This window comes from Eublepharis macularius, chromosome 1 (genome assembly GCF_028583425.1).
Source record: "Eublepharis macularius isolate TG4126 chromosome 1, MPM_Emac_v1.0, whole genome shotgun sequence".
Taxonomy (NCBI): Eukaryota; Metazoa; Chordata; class Lepidosauria; order Squamata; family Eublepharidae; genus Eublepharis; species Eublepharis macularius.
The window spans coordinates 182,822,292-182,844,502 of record NC_072790.1 but is presented as its reverse complement, the minus strand read 5'-3'; the positions used below and the strand labels follow the sequence as shown (position 1 = coordinate 182,844,502).

Here is a 22,211-nt window from a genome sequence, read left to right as displayed (position 1 = left end):
TACCACAAGAAGGTATGTTTTGAAATCTAAACTATGTTGTGGAATACCTTTTGAATGACTCAAATATATTTTTAAAAGGAAATGCAATGCTAAACCAAGATCGTCAGTATACAATAAAAAAGGTAGTAGAGAATATTACATTTGTCAGTAACATGTTAGATGTCCAATTGTTTTATGTTTTCTTCAAAGGCTGGTGATGGGCTGTACATCTGAAGTTCTGATGTCTGCATTTTCCAGGATTTTGAAAAAAGTTTGTCTGTAATACATTGTTAATCTTTAAATAAGTGTTGTATGTCATGGAAAGACTCATCTCGTAGCAGGCAACCCTAGCACAAACACAAAATTAAACATTGAATAAAATGGAATGAGTTCTTGAACTGGCTGCATGTGTTGATCTTATCATTTCCCATCACGTTCATGGTAAATGTATATGTTCATCTTCATGGCATCTGTACAGTCCCACACTGGGACTGTGCATTCGCAGGCCAGCCATGGAGAAGATTTTCAGAGCTTTCTAGAAGACCAGAAGCAGCCCGCTTCTCTTTGGCATTTTCCTGCCAAAAACATCATATGACCAGGAGGAAGGGTGCTATTCCCTCAATTTTTCTTTTTCCACCACCAGAGACCTCCAAGATTGTTAAGTAGAATTCTCTTAATTCCTCTTTGTTGAATTTCTCCCTAAAATCCAGCAATCTGTTTCTATTCCTCTTTTTAGGAATTTGAGACAGTTTCAAATAAATTCTTCTTTTGTGACGAGGAAGAGTTAATTAGATCTCAAAGAAGCCATGTATTCTAACCACCACACCACACTGTCTCTGATTGCTGAGGGATAATTCAGAGAAGTTCTCAACCCCCTCAGTTATGTAAAGAATTGGATATTTCCACCCTCCTTTTCACTGCTGCTTTCCCCCCAGCAGCTTGTATCGATCTCTTCCCATTAGGCTGAAAGCGTGTAACTGGCCCAAGGTCACCCTCAAAACTTCTGTGGCAGAGATGGGAGCCAATCCAGTTTGATATCCTAACCACTATACCACACTCTCTCAATTTATCCTCACAACAACCCTGTGAGATAGGTAAACTGAATGGGCTGAAGGGCACACAGACACCATTGTGCGGTATAATCAGAACCTATGCTATCACATGGTAATCCCTCCCAAACTCAAATTAATGAAAAATCAAAGAGAATTTCATTTTTGAAAGAGGAAAAGAGAATAAGAGGAACCAGTTGCTATGTCTAAAAAATTAAATTTTGAAATAAGAAATTCCACCCCCATAAAAACTTACTCCCTGGCCTAGTTTCTGATAAGTGGAGTATGTTGGATTCTGAGTAATTAGAATTTTGAAAAATCACTAACGTGAAGATGAAAGGATCATATGATTAGATTAATGCTGGAAAACGTTACTGAAGATCAAAGTTTATTATTTCTTGCTGTTTTATCTCTACAGATTCTGACCCTTTTGTCTATTCAAAGTAGTTCATTGGCTCAAGTAGAATGTTACAGCAAAAACTTTATGGACTACTGTGAAATGGTTGATAAAGCAAAATATACAGCTAACAAGATAACAGCATTAAAAAGAGAGCTATCTACACATGATTTCAGAAGCATGTTACAAAACTATACAGCTGATACAATGGAGATTGTGTGCATGATTATTGAAAGACGCATCTATATGTTTAAGGTCAACAGTTTTAACTTTCAAGCTGATTGCCTGCCATATTTTGATGCTCTGGTTAATATAATTCATTCATGCTTTTATACAGTTATGGAAGCAAAGAATGTACATCTTGTAGAAGTAAGTGAAATAATTTTTTTAACTGAAAGATTTTATGGGAAAACTTTTATCATTTGTAATCTTAGGAAAGATACGTTTAAACAAATAGGGCCAGCCACAGCTACGGTTTAAGGTTTTGAAAATCCTTAGTCACCCTCCCACCGTGTTAAAATTTGATTTATCATTTTTAAAAAATCATTTGAAACAAGCCTAGGTATAGATTTTTTAAAAAAGCAAAAAAAGGGGGGGAGGTTGTGGGGATGTTGAAAAAAGGCAGTTGCATGTTAGTGCTGAGGAGAAAAGATCAAGGGCAGCTGCAGGTTAGTGAGGCAGGCTCAAAATAAGTGCAGTGTAGTACATCTAGCTTACTTTGGTGAAGTAATCCAGGGGGATAGATTGAGTGATAGTAGTGCAGCAGGGCCCTGGGGGAAAGATTAATCAGAGGAGGAGGAGGAGGAGGAGGGGAGGGGAACCACAGCCGCCCTCCACAATCTTATCCTCTGCCTGGGGTAGTGCAATGAAGAGACCTTGCAAGGCCCTCTTCATTGAGACTGCTGCTGGAGTGCTGCCTGCAGAGGTACCTGAGGTAGGTGCTGGCACTGGGCACGGTCTGCTGCTCAGGTTGACCCTCCTCCAGCTGTTGTGACTCAGCAGGAGGAGCAGTCTGAGCTCTGTGTTCTGGCCCTCGAGCTCACCACAGGGGCCCAGAGGTTGCTAGAGGAGAGATTGAGGAGAGATTGAGCACCACTTCTATAGTCCCTTCAGGGTCTAGTAGGCCTTCCAAGGAGGAGGAGGAGGTCTAGACATTTATTCTAGACAAGGCAGTCCTGCATTCCTGGCTTACATAAAATAGAAATCAGTTTACATGTTGATCTGCAGTAGACCAACAGGATTTGAGTCCAGTGGAACCTTAGAGACCAATAAGATTTTCAGAGGGAGCTCTGATTCTCGAAAGCTTAAACTATCTTGTTGGTCTCTAAAGTGCCACTGGACACAAATACTGATAGTCTATGTTTACATAATACCACCTTATGGAATGGCCTGCCTGAAGAGGTCAGGAAAGCTCCCACTCTCCTGGCTTTCCACAAAGTAAGCAAAACTGAATTATTCAGGAGGGTTTTCTACTTAGATTATAGGGTTATGTCATAAGAAATAGCTCAGAAAGATGCTTTGTAGGGACAGGGACTATGGGTCCTGTCTGCTGATGATAAAGACAAGCACCACTTAGAAGTTTCCACATTGCTTAACATGCTATGTAAATTAGTTATGTGTTGTTTCAGAAGATTTCATCTCTATGCTCAACTTTATGCTTGTTTCCTGCTGCAGTAGATCTCAGTGAGAAAACAGTCTATAATTAAATAAATAAATAATAATAACGCACTATGTGCAGTTTCTTAAAGTTCTTAAACATTGCTTTTTAAGGTTAATTTTAAACAACTTGTTGCACTTTTGTCATAGTCTTGTTAATAAAGTTATACATATTTTTCTGGAGAGATTCAGCTCACCTCCTTTGTGTGTAGCTTGGTTATCTCCCAATGTGGGACTGCACAGAAGAATAAAGATGAAAACAGGGTTGCACTTAACTATAACCATTGTTCATTGAGTGTACACATTCTCTCCCTCTTGCCCCTTTCTGGTGTGATGTGTACAGTCTGAGTTTGTGGAGTCTCAGAAGAACTGAGGGAAGGGGTTGTTCAGGCAGGAAAATAGGCTCTCACTCACTTGGGGAGAAGTGGCCCTTAACAGAGCTTTAGAGAAGTTAAAGCTTTCCCAAGCTGCTGGCTTGCACGTGCACAGTCCCAATGTGTGCCTGCACAGAAGACACTGGATGAAAAACTGTTACGGGTAATTGCAACCACATTTTTCATCTTTCCTCTTACTCCTATGATTAGTATAGTGGTTTATGTTGGCTTTAGTAGTAGACAACCATTTCTGGGAGAAAAGTTTCTATGCCTGCCTTAGAAGTCCTTCTTTCCTTGGGAAATTTTCACCCTGTCTCCAAGTGTCTTACCCCATTTGAGAACCACTATTCAAGTCAATAATATGCACTGGTTTGTAAATAGGTTTAACTAATATTTTGTTGCATATAGGTCATCCAGACTGCAATAACAAAACTGAGCAAAGAACTTACAACAGTGGATGGATTCATTGAGCATTTACTATTTCTCAGCGAAATTGTATCACAACTACCTGAACTAAAGATTGATTGTAATAATCTTTCTGAGCTCTACTTTATTTCAAAAGACTATGACATCTTTCTTCCACTTCAGCAACTTGCTCTATATCAAACTGCTGTGCGTTCTCTTCAGCATCTTCAATCAGTTGTCATCGTTTGTGAAAAAATGAAGGATGACTATATTATAAAATTTAATGAAGGTTTGGGAGCATATATAGATAATCTGCAAGCTGAAATTAGGGAATTCAAAAACAAAGTAAGTTACTAATGAAATAAAAAAATCAAGTACTTTAAGATTCTATAAGGCAAGACTCCATGTTAAACCATGTCTGCAGTTTTGTTTCCACCTTAAGGTGATAATGGGAAAAGGCATTTGCAGATTAATTAGTTTAGATGTGTGCCTTGTGAAAACAATTACACAGAGACATGTTTTTAATAAGACAAGTAGTTAATAAGACAAGCAGTTAACTGAATCTCTTGTGAGAACTAGTCATAACAAAGTCAGGGCTTCTGAAAAGTAGCGCACTCTCTCAAGATTTCTTTTTCACATATCAGCTTTGCCCAGTCTTACCTTGTTAACCTTCATACTGTTGAGAGCATGAAGAATTGAACCATAGGGATTGGGATCAGTAATCAGTAGCATCTTATAGAGATCACTCTCCTCATTCTTTGAGCCTTAAGTAAAAATGCAGTTCTTGGTCACCATCAATGTCATCCCTCGATCCTGTAGGCTCAGTGCTTCAGACAGCCATCCCTCCCTTGGAATTGACTCCATATCCGTTGGTCTCACATGTTCTGCATTCTACCCTACCTTGGCTTGCTTTGGAAATCAATGTTACTGTGCTGGAACTGAGAGCTACAGCATCTACCTAAAAATCTCAAATAGAGTGCCACTTCTATCTCAACTGATTATTCCAGACCCAGTTTCCCAGACAGACTCACAAACCTCCTTCTGCTGCCTCATCGTAGTCCAAGGTAGACAAGACAAGTTAGACAAATCAGGCAAAGCATCAGACTCCTCTCTTGACTCACTTTCTCCTATTGAATATTGGTGTGCATGGAACATCTGAACAGCTATAAAATTTGGGTCAGAATTTGAGCTTCAATTTTCTAAGATTTGGGACCCTGTCTTCAGTCTCACAGATGCTGGCATGGAGACATCTGGAACACTTCCATGCTACTCACACTGTTTTAAGTGGATGAAAACTCATAGGAAAAAACAACTGTGGCAATCAACCCCAAAGTTCCACCTTTCTCCGGGGCCCTGAGCCAGTCCTGGGGATTCTTACTCAAACAAGCCCCAGACACTGGCCAGCCAATCAGAGCCCCTGGAGCTCCACTGGATGGGAAGGAGAGTAAGCCACCTCAGTTTAAATAGGGAGAAAAAAGACATTTTCCTTTGAACAGGGAGATTACGGCTGTGGATAATAGAGTGAGCTAAGTTAGGCTCTTATTTGAGGCTTTTTATTTTGGATTTGGGGTCAAGACAGGGTAAGAACCTTGTTTTAAAGAGTTAAACAAGCATCCTATAACAGACCCATCCAAAATCTAACTTTACAAATAGTGAGGACAGGTTCCCTGAAAATTTAAAAGTAGAGATGGGCACGAACCGCATTACGAACTTCAAAAACCCACGAGAATGGTGATCGTGATCCGGCGGTTCGTGATTGTCCACAACGAACGAACCAGTGTTCAGGAGAAGCCTGGTTCGGTGCGTTCGGCCGTGGTTCGGGAAGCCAGACACTCAGGCGCCAGCAATCAATTCCCCTGGCAATGGAGCCGGGGGAATGCCTGAACTCTGTCTGCGCTCCTTCTGTCGCCCTCGAAACCCTAATGGAAGCCCAGCTTACCTTGATCGGCAGGTCTTCCTTCCAACCACGGAGCTGCAAAGCTGTTACGAGTTGGGAGAAGACACCCAGGGGAGGGAGGGGGAAGGGTGTGTTCTGTAGCCATGGGCATTCCAATCTCATCCCTGCAAACCCTGATAGGCAGTTCTGATGACCAAACACAGACCTCCTGCGTTGTTCAATGGGGCCTGTGCTTATAAATAGCTGTGGGCTCCCAGGCTGGGTTTCACTTTCACCGAGCAGTGGAGTGGGACAGAGCTGAGAGTATAATTGAGCTTGGATTTTTGTGGGAGTTTCCTGGGGGCCTTGGATTGGAGAGGGTATAACTCCAAGATCCCTTTGGAATCTTGTCCAAACTTGGATGATGGCTGTAGGAGAGCTTGCAAAACACTCTCTGGGAATATGGGCTCTCTAAGTGCCACGGGGGCTGTTCCGCACCTAACGAACCGCAAACCGGTTCGGCAACAGAAAATGTTGGTTGCGGTTCACGATCTCGGGATCGTCGTCAGCACCGAACCACGAATTGCCAGTTCGTTAAATTTTTTTGGTTCATGCCCATGTCTATTTAAAAGAGCAGCTTATTTCTTGAGTAGAAGCCTATGAGCCTGTCAGCTGTGATTAAAGAGACACAAATGAATCTGGAATGCTGAGAGCCAAGCTACAAGTGATGAATTACACTTGCGTGGCAAGTGAACAGACTCATGTGTATTCCTCCCTGTTCACTTGCCATTCACTTGCCCTCCACTTAATCAAGTGGAGGAATACATGTGAGTCTGTTCCCTTGCCAGGCAAGTGTAATTCATCACTTGTAGCTTGGCTCTGAGAAGCCCTGTCGGGGGGGAAGGCAGTCATTTCCTGCACAGCATCTGTTTTGTTAACTTAGGCTCAGATTTAACAAGATAACTCCAAGTGGGGGGGGGATCATAATCTCTTGAGAGTGAAGTTGTGAGCCAATTGTACATTTAGTAAAGAGTCCAGTAGCACCTTTAAGACTAACCAACTTTATTTTAGCATAAGCTTGGTTAGTTTTAAAGGTGCTACAGGATTCTTTACTCTTTTGCGACTAACATGGCTAACTCTTCTGGTTAGTTGTACATTTGTGCTTATTATTCATTCCACAATGTATCTTTTCTACAACTTATTTCCTGTAAATAAATATTTTGTTGTTCTGTTCCAACTATGTGCTCTCTGTCCAATCAAAATAACTGTGGAAAAGGGGTTCCTAATAGTCATGGGCACGAACCAGAAAAAAACCGAACCATGGGGTTCGTGGGATTTCCACAAACCACGGACCACAAACTGGCACGGAACTGGCCAGCTGATAGTTTAAAGGGACCTGCTGCTTGCAAGCAGCAGGGCCCTTTAAACTCCCCAAACCCCAGCCCCCACCCCGATCCCCCCACCCCCAGCCCCTCACTCCCCCAAGCCCCAGCCCCCACTTACCTTCCCTCTGATGCTGGGGTGGTGGAGGCCTCCTTCGCTGCCCTGCAGGCCTGCACAACAGAGGAGAAGGCCGAAAATGCCCTTTCTGCCCCTCAAATGGCAGCCGTGGCTGCCATTTGAGGGGCAGAAAGAGCTTTTTCGGCCTTCTCCGCTGCCCTGCGCCCCTCAAATGGCAGCCACAGCTGGAAGATCCGTCAAGAATGTTATTCATTTCGCTTTGTCCATCTTTTTCTAAATTCTATCATTGTGAAGACTTTATAAGGTGAACACCATACTTTACTCCTACATGTAGAAGAGGAGGAAACTGGATTGTATGGACAGGAATTTCTATTTGTCAACTATGTTTTCTTGCCTGCAATGTCAAGGTGCCAGTATTTTCTTTGTGGAGGGGTGGGGGAGTCTCCCAGTGCTTGACCATCTTTTACACTTTAAATATCTGGCAGGGATCTTTAAGAATGAGGCTTTGTACCTCATGAAGCAGCAGGTCATCACACCTTGCCATATTGTTGATTTTGGTTTGAAGATCATGGACACTATTGTCACTGTACTACATCATGCCTGTTGCACTCCACAGCATTGACCCCTGAGGGTAAGGAATGGATTGAAGATTTGCCTTTTAAAGGAGAATGCTTGTCCAGCACAAGATAGCAGTATAGAGAGGGGCCAGAAACTCACATCAACTGCTTGCTTTTTGGACCTCACATCCCCACCTAAAAGACCAGAAGCAGAAGAAACAGTCTAGTTCATCTCATTAGAGCAGACCACTCTATTTCTCAAACTGATTCTTATCATGCAAATCTTTCATGCCTGTTCATGCAAAACCTCCTGTATCCCCAAAGCTCAGATTACCCCTTAACACTCAAGTCATCTGAAGCCTCAAAATAAGAATGTAGCATCATCTTCATTTTCCAGCCAGCAGTCTTGTATCTTATTGTCACCTGCCATTGTGAGAAGCTGTTACCAATGGCACCTAGGTTCTAACAATCATCAGGCTGGGGTACACAATAGGGATTCCTTTGGTTCTCCCACCCATAGTATTCAAATGTATTCTTTCCAACCTCACCCTCCTCCTCAAGATGGACTTCTCCTCAAGAAGACTAAGCAGTTCCAAAAGCCTTAATTATAAAAATAAGAGCATAGAAAGAAAAAAAGGAAGTTTATAGTGTGTGAAATTTAAGACTTTAGTTTCTAGGTCTGGAGATGAACTGTTGTCACAGATGCCCATTTTCAAAACCAAGACTTGTCTCTCCCAGGTTCCACAAAGAACTGAGCGCTCATATCAACTACCTGGAGATCCTTGCAACCTTCAAGGCTCTTCATGCATTCTTTCCTCAGCTGAAAAGCTGGACTGTTGACATGATTACAGACAATACGACCACTAAGTAGTATAGCAACAAACAGAGAGGCATTGTTTCTACCATCCTCAACAACTGCTATGCTACCTGTGGAAGTGGTGCATCCACCACCATATCCTTCCCATTTCCGTACATCCCATTTTTCTTACAAGCCACAGCAACAATATTGGAGTTCCTCTTGCAGCTGCACTCCTTGGGCTTGGCCCACTCTTTTATCAGTGTTTATGCTGTTGTCATTTCTGCTGGCAGGCCATTGATTAAGGCAAAAGCCATCCTCTCACCCTCTCATCAAGCAGTTCCTTTGAGGATTCAACCACCAGCTCCACAATGGGACCTGCAACTTGTCCTTTTGCAACTGGTCAAGAGATAGTTTGAACCACTAATCACTTGTGGTTTAAGATTCTTCTCCTTTAAGATGGGCTTCTTCTTGGTCTCCCTAAGCTATGTATGCCAGGCATCTGATCTGGAACCATTAAAGGCTGACCCACCCCACCTTAACTCCCATCAGAACACCTTATTCTCAGACTTTTCCTTCCTTCCTAAGGTTATGTCTGACTTTCATATCAACCAGGACATCATCCCACCTACTTGCTTTCTTTCTACCATGACTGATGTGGAAAGGACTTTTCTTCTCTTGATGTTAGGAAGGCATTGACCTCTGACACTGACCACACCTTTTCATTTAGGTCATATGTCTGCCTCTTCATTTAACATGCCACTTTCAAAAAAGGACAATCCATGTCCTCTCAAAGGCTCAGCTGCTGGATCTCACACTCTATAGAACTTTGATACCGGCTGGCTCATAAACCACCTTCTGGAACTAAAGCTCACTCTGTCAGGTTGTGGCAACCTCACGTGCCTTTTTCAAAAGCTCTCTGAACTTTGTTGAGTGGCCACATGGGCATGGCCCTCTACTTTTGTGAAACATTATGTACTCAGTGTAAGAACTCTCAGAGATGTATCATTTGGGCAAGCCATTCTTCAATCTGTCTTCTCCTAGCAACAGTATCTGCACCCACTTCTAGGTAAATGAGCTTGATAATTTTCATCGGTGTGATGCACAAAAATCACAAAGAAATAGAACAGGTTGCGTACCTGTAATTTGTACTTTGTCTGTGCATTCACATGACCCACCCTCCTTCTCCACTTCAGGTAATTTTTGATTGGATGGAGGGTGAAGTCCTCAAATTGGACAGAAGGCACAGGTCCTGTCCCTAAGACATATGCAGCATGTTTCTATGCCAAGGGGGAAGGGATTTTCATGCCTTTTGTATCTCTAGAAGATTGCCAAGATTGGCTTTTATGTAGGTGCAGAAGGTAAACAAACTATTTATGCAGAATGAAAATAAGTCCGTATACAATTATGTCTCCTATTTAAGCCACATGCTTGTCCCACAGCAGATATCTGTTAGGACAGTTCAAGTCTAGTTTAATGACAGAAATGAATAGTTATTTGACCATGATGAGTAGTTTATAATTTATTTTCTTATTCAGGTGAGAAACCCTATCCTCCTCCTTAGTGAAACATTGCTCAAGACAGCCAAAGAGATGATCCAAATCCTCATTGAAGAAGATGAAGCTATTTGTGAAAAAATTCTAAACTATGCACATTACCAAGCGGTTTTTGACTCTTCAATCGCTGACATGAAATCAATGTCATTGGAAAAGCTTTCACAAAGAAATCAAACTGGAGATACTCAGAGAGTGAATGCTGAGTTATCTGAAATTGAAAGTGAGCTAGGATTGCGTAAATTGCTATGGGATTCACAGGAAGAATGGGCCAAGCTTTTCTTTAGGTGGAAAAACACAATTTTTTGGAATCTTGATGTAGACTTTATTCAAAGGGAAGTTAATAGATTCATACACATCATACATGTTCTAGAAAAAGGTAAAAACGTATTTGAGAATTACAGTAATTCTGAACTACTTAAAATAAAAATATTTTCTTTAAAGATTTCAAATTTCCTTTTCAAATTGCATATTATAAATAACTATTTTGGCTTCAGTTCAACTATGAAAATGGGTAGTGGACTTGATATTTTCATTGATTTAATGTGACAGAAAAATAGTGGCTATGAATTGTCATGAACAAAGAGAATGCAAGTTCTCCAAGGGTTCCTGGAGTGCTGCAATCTGAACTACTGGGAAACCATCTCCTTCCAGATGCAGGCAGTATTGTGAGCTTTCCCCTGTGACTCCAGTAAGAGGGGCTTTCCTTCAAGCCCCATTCAGCCCTGTCATAGGACTGGCTCTACAGAGTGATAAGACTCCAGATGTACAGCCATTTGTTCTTGATTTCTGTGCCTCTTTCCCTTTCCCTCATTCCAGTCAGAAGGGAGTTAGAGGCTACAGCTATGTACTGAAACTGGGAAGAATCCTAATTCTGCAGGGAGAAGTCTCCCCCCCCCCACATACCCCATGGTCTCTGAGTGCCTTAAAAGAGCAGGAAAATTTCCATTTCAAACTAGGGTTAAATGTATCAGCAAAGAAGCACTTGCAGAGTGCATTGTTGCAACCCCAGCCAGAATGATGAGACAGACACAGGCTTGGAACTAAAGGGCCATTTATTAAAATGACCATTAAACATAAACCATGGAAAGGGCCAACTAAGCGGTACAGGTCAAGCCACGGGTTCAACTCCAGACCTCCGCCTTGACCTGCCTGGGCGAGCCCCAAAGCCCCAGGTGTAGGCCATCCCTAGAATGGCTGCAACCCAGCCAGCCAAGCAATGGATCCCCCCACCAAGCACCTAACACCCCAGCCGTACAGCATGAAGGAAGGCCTTGTCCCTGGGGATCCCCCTCAGGCGTCTGCCTGTGCTATAGTAGCCGTCACAAGCATACCACACTGATGACAAACCCTGTTCCCCGCCCATGGGGAAGCACCACTGGGTGATCACCAGCCCACACCCTATTCCCAAAAACACTCCTACCAGTGACATGACTAACACAGCACCACCAAACCAATGCCTCAAACACTGCCATTAGTGCAAGGTAGGCGAAAAAAACCCTTTCCCAAAAGCCAATCAGGGAAAAAGGTAAAAAAAATCCTACCTGCCTCTGGACACACCAGCCGGCTAATCCTGCACTAGAACAGGGTGGGGTGGGTGGGCCAAGCGCGTTCAGCAACTGCGGCTGGGGAAGCGGAGCCGCCTGCAACAGGCTCTTGGCTCCACCCCCAGCCAAAGCCCCAGATGCCCGGGAAGGGAGCCTGTCTCCTTTCAACCGGGCAGGGCTGCAAAGGCGGCTCCCAGCTTAAGCAGTGATGCTGCTGCTGGGTAAGCCGAATTGCAACCCCAGCCAGAATGAAGAGATAGACACAGACTTGCAACTAAAGGGCCGTTTATTAAAATGACTATTAAACATAAACCATGGCAAGGGCCAACTAAGCGGTACAGGTCAAGCCATGGGTTCAACTCCAGACCCCCACCTTGACCTGCCTAGGCGAGCCCCAAAGCCCCAGGTGTAGGCCATCCCTAGAATGGCTGCAACCCAGCCTGCCAGGCAATGGATCCCCCCACCAACCACCTAATGCCCCAACCGTACAGCATGAGGGAAGGCCTTGTCCCTGGGGATCCCTTCAGGCGTCTGCCTGTGCTATAGTAGCTGTCACAAGCATACCGCACTGATGGCAGACCCTGTTCCCCCCCCCTGGGGAAGCACCACTGGGTGCTCACCAGCCCGCACCCTATTCCCAAAAACACTCTTGCCACTGCAAGGGTCAATCCTCTGCTTAGACCCTTGCGCCCCACATATGGCTTAAAGCCAACCGAAGCCCTTGCCACAGGTCATTGAGAAATATGTCATTGCCCTCTGTCAACAGGTGTACACCGTCGCCTTGGTAGAGGTGGGCAAATTTGGCCCTAATTCTAGGATGTGGCAAATAAATGCCCAAGCCATCCCTCAAGGACTTCTTAATGGCATGATTAGCCTTACGCCGGGCCCCCTCAATGGCCCTAGGACAGGGGTGGGCAAATTGCAGCCCACGGGCCACATGCGGCCCGCTACAGAGTTTTTTGTGGCCCACCAAGACAGTCAGAAAAATCTGCCTTGAACTGAGATTTCCTTCACGTGCTTGGAGCTATAGATGATATGAAATTAGCACAATAAATAAATTGAATAAAACTACCACTATTGTATTTAATTTTATTTATTGATTTTTATGATACAATTTATACCTTTTCTGAAATGCAAAGTTAACTAATGAATGCAATCATTTTAAAAGGTGTGGCCTTCCGCTAACCTCTGCTCCCACAAAGTGGCCCCCGAGCCAAAACAATTGCCCACCCCTGCCCTAGGCTTAAAGGCTTCCCGCCAAACCCGGCTTTGTAGTGTCTCTGACCAAAATATAAGCACACCCGGCCATCAGCTGCTTATAACCCGAAGGTCTTCATCTACTTGTATTGACAGGGCCTTACCCTGCATTAGTCCCAGGTCATTACCACCAAGGTGGATGACCACCAGATGTGGGGGAGGACCCTTCCTTCCCCGAAACAAGAGCAGCAGCAGGCCCAGCCATCTAAGGCCTCACCGTCCCTGCCACTCAACGGTGACCACAGCACTCAAACCCAACTGTGATCCAATCGGTGTTCTCCTGGCTTGATAGACCACCCAGAACACCATGCTGTGGCCACAAATCAGGATCCTCATCTTCCCTTGGCCCGACATGGCACCTAAGGAAAGAGCATTTAGTATGACCGTTTAAAACTGAGGCAAGAGGCGGATATAGCTCTGAAAAGCCCCCAACCGCCACGTGCCCACTTGCTGTATTGCCCATTGAGGGTACCCCATAGCTGCTGCCGTAGAGGCAGCCCCAATCTAAAGGAATGGGTGCTGAATTTGACCCCCGACAAACCAATCCTCTTAAGAGCCCTCAGTCCCCACCCAAAACTGAAACTTAGTTAAAGGGGTCTGATCTTCATGGCGGAATAAGACACCCTGGCCTTCCCCACGAAGTTCACCATACTGCCTGAGGGCCCTAATAGGGCAAAGCTCCTGCCCCACACAGGGGCCTAAAAGGAAAGTACTACCCCGCTGCCACTGGTCTGTCTTGGACCACCGAATGCAAAGGGAGACCTTGTCCCCAACAAATTTAATATCCTGCGCTGACACGGCCCGGCCAGAAGTGTCTTTACGAGATAGGGACACCAACTCTCTGACCCACTGTGCCCCAAAGAATGCTGTTAAGGAAGCAGCATGAAAGAGCTTCCCTTCATACACGGAGGAGCATACCTCCCCCCAGGCAGCCCCTAACCCCCTTAGTACAGATGGGGAGATGGGCTGCCTAGGGTCCACAGACTTCCCAACTTCCCTAGACCAGCCTTCTAACATTTTACGAATCCTGAAAACCCCCGTGAATTCAGGTAATCCGTGAGCCTTACTTGCAAAGGCTAAAGTGGCCGGCTGTCCCTGAATGGACTTAACAGAAAGACCCCGCCCACGCTGCATGACACAAAAGTACATCAGGTGTTCAGGTGGGATGGGCCATAACTGTTTGAGCCTGGCCGTTGCCCTAAACTCATGGAGCTGCCCTACCACACAGTCGTAGGCTCTGCGCATGCTGGGGGCAATGGACAATTGAATCGCTCTGTTTGCTTCCGCCGTCCAAGCTGCCAAAGCTCTTGGGGCATCCTTGCTGGTTGCCTGTTGGCCCAAGGGGCAAGCTGCCAGAATCATTCCATCTGTTGGCGAGACAAAGTGTCTGCCACCCCATTGTTAATTCCTGGAACGTGTCTGGCCCTAAATAAAATGTTTAATTGTAAACATTTCAAGGTGAAGGCCCTAACAAGCCTCATTACCCTAGGGGATTTAGAAGACAGAGTGTTGACCACATGCACAACTACCATGTTGTCACACCAAAAATGGACTACTTGGTTGGCTAACTGTGGTCCCCAAAGCCACACTGCCACTAACAAGGGAAAGAACTCCAAAAACGTAAGGTCTTTGGACAATCCCTGTACTACCCAATTTGCTGGCCATTGTTCGGCACACCAATGGCCCCGAAAAAAATACTCCAAATCCCGTAAACCCAGAGGCGTCAGAGGTAACTTGGAGCTCAGCTTCTAACAGCAAATCCTCCCTCCAAAATGTCACCCCATTAAAGGAATCTAAGAATTCCTGCCAGACCAGCAAGTTTCCCCGCATACCTTTACTAATACGCAACTGATGATGGGGCAACTGCATGTTCCCCATAGCATCACACACCTGCCTGAGAAAAGCCCTCCCCGGAGCAACCGCCTTACAGGCAAAATTTAAATGGCCAACTAATTGCTGCAACTCAAGAAGAGTTACCTTACCTTTAGTCAAACAGTCCTTCAACCGGGCCCTGAGATCTACCTTTTTCTCCAAGGACAACCTCACAGTCTGTTGTACTGTGTCTAATTCTATACCCAAAAACGTTAGGACCACAAATGGTCCCTCAGTTTTTTCATGAGCTAAACTAACTCCCAATTCCTCGGCCTGCTGGCCCCGACACCATAAAGTCATCTAAATAATGAATGGTGTCAGAGCAAGCATATCAGCGTCACAACTCCCATTCCAGAAAGGAACTGAAGCGCTCAAATGTTGAACAAGATATGGAACACCCCATTGGAAGAAAACTTGCCCTCAAATGAAAACCCCAGTAGCTCAAAATCTTCTGGGTGAAAAGGGAGCAGGCGAAAGGCAGACTTAATATCGCACTTTGCCATCTCAGCTCCCACCCTACACCGGCGCACAACCTTGACTGCTTGGTCAAAGGAAGTGTAGTGCACTGTACAGAGTTCATCAGGAATGGCATCATTCACCGATCTCCCTTTGGGAAAAGACAAGTGGTGGATAAGGTGAAATTCACCGGGCGCCTTTTTTGGCACCACACCCAAAGGGGAAACCCTCAAGGAAGGGATAGGAGGGGCAGCAAATGGCCCCAAGAACCTGCCCTCCGCACATTCCTTAGAATTTTTTGGCCGGACCACCTCTTCCATGCCAGCCACTGATCTAAGGTTGGCTGCCATGAAAGGTGTCCGAGGGCCCTGAAAAGGGATCCTAAACCCAAACTTAAAACCATTAAATAAATAATCAGTGTCTCAGTGCCTAGGGTATACTTGAAGCAAATGCTCAAGTACTCTCAGCCGTACTGGGCTGGGCTCCTTTACTGGTCCCTTGCTGCCCCCACCCCACCCCCAAAGTACTTACCGCCCTGCTTTGGTTTCAGGCAGGCTGCATATGGGTGAGATCCCACACAGAAAGGACACTCGTGCTTATACTTGCACACTTTCCTGTTACACACCCCTTTGGACGTGAAGTCCCAACCAAGCAGCCGGAATTGAACCTGTTGTCCCGCAGAGGTACGGGAACCTGACCCTTGAGATGGCCGGAATATCAGATGGCCGTTCTGTCCCCCAGGTTAGATTTGGCGGGGGCCATTACTTGTACCCATAACTGCATGAGAATTTGGTCCCACGGAAGGCTGGGATTCAAGGCTGCAGGCATGCAAAACTCTTCGTCATAGTGCAGCCAAGCCACCCCCTCAAAATCAGTGTAACCCCTGTAGATGATGTTCATGTACTGGAATAGGGGGAGAGCCCTCCAGGGCTGCGCCCTAGCCAATACACCTGCATAAATCAGGAACCCAGGAAACCAATGCAACCACATCCGTTCAATCCGCCTGCGCCTGATCTGTTCCTTGTCTCTATCATCCAGATCGTCTTTATCCTTCTTCTCCAGCTCCCTGAAGATAAGGGTGAAGACGTCCACATACTCCCCTTTTATAATTTTGTCTCGAGAAGCCTGAGTTAAATGATCTCCCAAAGGCAAGGCAGTGTCCCCAGGGGGCAGAGCCCTATACGGAACCATACTATATCCATGGGATCCGTAAAGGGCAGGCCCCAGCTGAAGGCCATAACCATAAGGCCAACCAATAGTCAAAAAGGGATAGGCTTGACTATCCCCAATGGCAGCCCCACCTGTGGTTGGTAAAACTTGTGCCTGCTGTTGGTTCACTGACCTGCTGGCAAAACTAGGCCAACCCGGTGAGCCCAGCGAAGGCCAGCCCTGCATGGGATATGAACATGAAGCCAAAGAAGCTGAAACACCAGTGGCAGTTGTTTGTCCACAAGGGCCCCAAGGCCAGGTGCTGGCCTTTTGAGGTAGGGGTAATTTACCCTTGTATATTGGCAGTTCCACTGCTACAGCGACTTGCCCACTACCAGCTGGCCATTCCTAGTCAACATCCGCCACCCCTTCCGTTGAAGGCATAGGTTCTTGGCTACTGCCTTCTTCACCCGCCTCCTCTCTCGATAACCCCTCAAGAGCAGAGAGACAAGAGACAAAATCTTTATAAAATTCAGCCCTAGAGACTTTCTTAGGAGCTCTGCGTGCACAGACGGGTACCACAACTGGTGTTGTATCATTCCTAGCCCTTTCAAGTGCCACAATATGGTCCAGAAGCTCTTGCCTGCTTGGACCACTATCATCCTCCTCTGAGGAGGAAAGGGCTGGAGGAGGCTGCTTAGGCACAGGCCACTTAATATGCTGCTTCCCCTTGGAAGGGGCCCTCCCTTTTTTTTGAAGGCATTGTGTAACTGGGCTACTGTATAGTCACCAATCAAGTATCCCAAAAGTGGCAGGTTCACAGGCAAACCACTTAACCAGCAAGGTAATATATCCCCGCAGTAATCTAAGCTAGCCACTAGCTGGCGCCACTACAGCCCTAAATGAGCACAAAGAAAATGGCCACCACCAAAAACAGGTCTAAAATGGCCGCCAGGTGGGAACTCTCACTTAGAAGAGGCCTGGCTGCTGAGAACGTCTCCTTATAATTAACTGCCAATTAGCCAAATAATGGTAATTGTGGTCAGCAAAGGAACTCCCTTTAAATGTCCCCCAGTGCTTTCTGCCTGATGGGCCCTCCCCCCTAAAGGGAAGACGGGCCTACATGTAGAGAAGGAGAGAGGGAAAAGAACAATGGCCACTACAAAGCTGGGCCACATTCCCTCAGCCACCCAACAAACTGCCAACCGGCAATTATATAGGGAGTGCTGGCCACAGATTCCACACCACACACCGTGGCCAGTTGCACAGTCTCCACACCACACCACTGGCGCAGAGAAACCCGCGATCGGGGCAGCAGACAAGCCAAATGCACAAACGGTGCCACCGCCACCAAAATGCCGCTACTGCCACCACCAATAAGCAGCCCAGGAGCTCAACAGGCCAAAAGCGCTGTCCGAGCAACGCTCCCAACCGGCCCAGCCGAGGCTGCTCACAGTCGCTCGCGCTCTGAGGAGAGACGAGAATTGCTGCTGCGTCCTCCGAGCGTGTTCAGCAACTGCGGCTGGGGAAGCGGAGCTGCCTGCAACAGGCTCTTGGCTCTGCTCCTGGCCAAAGCCCCAGATGCCCGGGAAGGGAGTCTGTCTCCTTTCAACCAGGCAGGGCTGCAAAGACGGCTCCCATCTTAAGCAGCGATGCTGCTGCTGGGTAAGCCAAATTGCCTCAGCTGCAGCCCAGGTTGCTGGCCAAATAGCCAAAACTCCAGCAGCAGTGGCAGACCCTTAGTAGGGTGGGATTTGGAGGGCCAAGCCAACACTCACCTAAGCCCCTATTTTGAGGGTGAAAGGCAGCAGCACACAGAGGCAGCAACCAGCTGCACGCGTACCTACACAGCTGGAGAGTGGCCTGACTTCCTACTCCTTCCCTCAACAATAAAGCCTAGCCTGTAGAGGGCCACAAGAGTTTGTCTGTTGGTGGGAACTGTTGGGAAATAGTGGCTTGGACCAGGTTGGCACCCCCCCCTTCAGAAAACAGCCTACCCAAGACAAAAAAGAGAGGGAAAGTGCCTTATTTTCCTGACTTGTGTGGGAGAAATGCCCATGCTACTCTTTTAACTTGGAATGGAAGTTGGGGGGAGATTTCTAAGCACAGTAGGTCAGCAAATTCCTTTGTCAGCCATCAAGAGGGCATTAGAGTAAGGTAGTGGAGATCATGACCTTGGCAGAATATTACTTCTGTTCTATTAAAGCAGTCCATGTAACAGGAGTTCTAAGTACCACAGCAGACGGGCTGAGCAGATGAAAGCTGGATCAAACAGAATGGAAACTATATCTGAAGTCTTTAGGAAAATATACAACAGGTTCAGAATTCTAACAATAGATCAGTATGCAAAGTATCAGAACTGCATGTGTTGTCAGTTAATCAGAGTGTTTTTCATGAGGATAGGGTCATCCTCAGGACAGACCCGACATATATTTCAAAAGTGAATTCCACTTTTCATAGATCAGAGGAGTTAGTTTTATCATCTTTCTGCCCCAAACCAATTCACTTATGTGAGATGGAATGGCATTGTTTGGATGTTCTACATGGATAGGTCCAAGGGTTAGTACATCTGCAGCCTTGTTTGTTTCCTTATAGAAATTTTCCTTGGGAGGTAGGGCTTTGCCTTTGACTCTAGGATGTTGGATTAATGACTTCATTAGTCTGGTGTACTAAACCCTCAGTAAGGTTTCCTTCAAGGATGTTAACTGCTCACTCTTTAAGGGGCATGGCCATATCTTTTGCTCACTTCACTCTTTGAAAGTGATTTGCAAATCAGCTACTTGGAAGTCTGCATACCTTCACCTGCCACTATCACTTAGACAAGTGGGCATCTTCAGATGCTGAATTTGGCAGGAACATTCTCCAACAAATGGTGAAGGAGGCTTAATTATTGTCTCTCCCTGTGGATAATGGCCTTTTTTATATCCTGGTAGTTCATTCTGCAGCATCCTAGAAACTACTAGAGAAAGGAAAATTTGATTCACTTACCTAATTTCCCTTCTTGGTGGTTCCATGGTGCTGCGGTCTCCCTACTCTATTCTTTGTTTCCTCTGGTATCTTGAATCCTCTAATATGCCAGAAGTAAATAGATAGTGGATGGTTTCTTAGAGATTGCCTATATCAAGCGTGGTAGGCCTTGGCAGTTTAAGCCTGGTGGGTTGTCCTTTCCAATTCAGATAGTTCTTGCTTCATTTAGTACAAGGTTGGCTTAGCTGTTTTGTGGTTCTTGTTTAAATTCCCATAAAGTTATCAGTTAGGGTCTTGGACAAGCCTTGCTGTGTTAGAATGGAGGCTCCTCTTACTGGAATCACAGGAAAAAGCTCATGACCATGCCTGCATCCAGGAGGAGGTGCTTTCCCAATAGTTTGGACTGCAGCACGCCAGAACTACTAACAAAGGACATTCATGGTTAAGTCAATCAAATTTTCCTTTATACTGTATGTTATGTATTGCTTGACTAGAACGAAGGTTCCTGAAGCCCACAAAACTATTGGTGTTTGGGTGCCCGTATGGCCAATCAGAACTGTTGATTTGTAGTCCAATCGCTGTGCTGAAAAGTAGATACTTGTATATAGTTCATGCAAACGAAGGATTCTAGCTGCTTACATTGTATTGGATGTTGTAAAAGTGGGAGTGGTTTCTACAAGTATAAATTGGTTACTGTTGAGCACGAGTCTTCAGTCTGTCTGCTTCCAGTCTCCAATAAAGATGTTTATTATAATAAAGAGCTGTTAATCTCAATATACAATACTATATTTACTCAGGGTTTCTCTTCATTAGGCTTATTGTGCCAAATCACAATGGAAGTTCACAAACAGTAGTTTTTGTGTTCATGAGTAAGAGAACACATGGTCATATGAAGCGAGCATCAGTGCATAATATGGGTACCACATTATGAGTAGCACTTGGAAGTCTACATACCTTCACTGTCACTATCGCATGCACTAATATTGCATATTGCTAGGGTGAATTTCATAAAACATTAATGAAGATGTAATTATGAGCAACAAATTATGCTTAATTTAAAAGAGTCTGTTTTTTGGATGGAATGACGAGATATAAATGTTTTTGATAAATAACAAAATAAATGTTGAAAATGCTTACAGAAGAAAAATGTTATTTTGTATCATATGGTGTGTTTGGAGTTAAAGTTATATATAGTGATTGAGACATATTTTAATGTATTCATAACAATTCGTTTTTGAAGGCTTGCCTGAAAATACTATTGTACCTGCTCTGAAGAAATCATTGTTGGATTTTAAAGAATTCTTGCCAGTTATCATATCTTTAAGGAATCCTTGTCTTCAGCCAAGGCACTGGGAAGCCATACAGAATGTTATTGAAGAGTCAGTTTCTTGGGATAAAAAAATAACCCTGGATAAGATTCTAGAGCTTGATGTAAGTATATAGTTTAGGACTGAGCACCATCTCAGCAGGCAGTTGTTTAAACAGACAGTCACGAGTCAAATAAATCAGTCATAAATGAATGTGTTTTAATAAAATCCTATCCTTTGGTATTCATCGAAGTAGTCCCCAGTTTGAACTAGTTGCATCTTTACACTCACTCTGTTTTGCAAAAACATGATGCAAATCTGTTCAGCAGGCATTTGTGGCTGTTTGGTACAAATAGAACCGGCTGGGTGCAGCAGCGGCACCAGGGTTTTTGGTGCTTGCAGCTGGCCGGCGGGCCAGGCGCCCCTGCGTGCATGCGCCCCTGCGCGCACTGGCCTGTGTGATGATGTCACGTGTGACCTCATCACGGGTGCGCGTGCGCTGCTGGCCCAATTACTGCGGCGGGCGGCTGGGACGGCATGTGGGTGGCCTCCGAGCTCTCCCACTCAGTTGCCCTGCGCCGCCACAGACGCCTGCCCATGGTGGCAGCGGGGCGGGAGGGCTAGGAGGCTGCAGCTTCGTGGCACATGCTCCCGCCCCCCGTGCCTCCACCGGTGCCCCCTCCGGCACCCCGCGCCCTGGGGCCACCACCTACCTGGCCTCAATGGGCGCGCCGGCCCTGGCTGGGTGATTAGCTCATGTCTGACCAACATATTCAAATGTTCAAAGTTAAGTTTGTGGCTAAATTTGCAACATCCCTAATTCAGTCTGGTGAAGAAAGTGGATGCAGAGATTCCAAGAGTTATTCAGTCTTTTCTGATGGGAAGACACCTCCTCTTGGCTATAAACAGGGTCTTCTAACTAAGCAGCAGTCAGGGCCTAACTATATGAGACATGTTCCCTCACCCAAGTCACAGTCAAATCAGGGACTCGCCTTAAAAACTGCTGTATCCTTTGGTGCAAACAGAACAAACAGGGAAGGTAGCAACACAGTCTAAAAAGTATACTACTCAATCAGAAATGTAATAAATTGACAATGAAAATAAATATATACAATCTATAAATCAACAATTATGATGCATATGAAAAAAATGGGGACCCAATACAGTTTAACATAAAGGCAATTTATATAAGTTTGATAAAGGCAATTTATATACAGTATAACACAAATAAGTTGGTTTGTTTAAAAAGTAATGTGTAATAACAACAATTTCTAATCAGTTTGATAAAGGCAATTTATAAACAGTATAACACAAATGAGTTGGTTTGTTTAAAGTAATGTGTAATAACAACAATTTCTAATCACAAGTAATGCGTCCAAAGTCTGTGTAGGTGATGTTTCAGGTGTGCCAAAAGTAAAGTTCATTAAAGAGCCAACAGGCTCTTTAATGCATCTTCTGACGTTCCCGTTTCACCATGTAAAAGCTTCCTCAGGGCATTCAACTGGCAAAAATAAATAAATGGAATAATCATATACTAGCCACACCCACAGGCA

General features: G+C 45.1%; 1 protein-coding gene across 1 annotated transcript in view; it reads left to right on the top strand.

The window, feature by feature from the left end:
- The window catches only part of DNAH14 (dynein axonemal heavy chain 14), a 447,800-nt gene that overhangs the window by 40,740 nt on the left and 384,849 nt on the right, over positions 1 to 22,211 (top strand). The window contains exons 14-16 of the mRNA XM_054972406.1: positions 1,447 to 1,794; positions 10,089 to 10,482; positions 20,592 to 20,782. Coding sequence (XP_054828381.1) covers positions 1,447 to 1,794; positions 10,089 to 10,482; positions 20,592 to 20,782 — 933 coding nt within the window. The remainder of the gene's footprint in view (positions 1 to 1,446; positions 1,795 to 10,088; positions 10,483 to 20,591; positions 20,783 to 22,211) is intronic.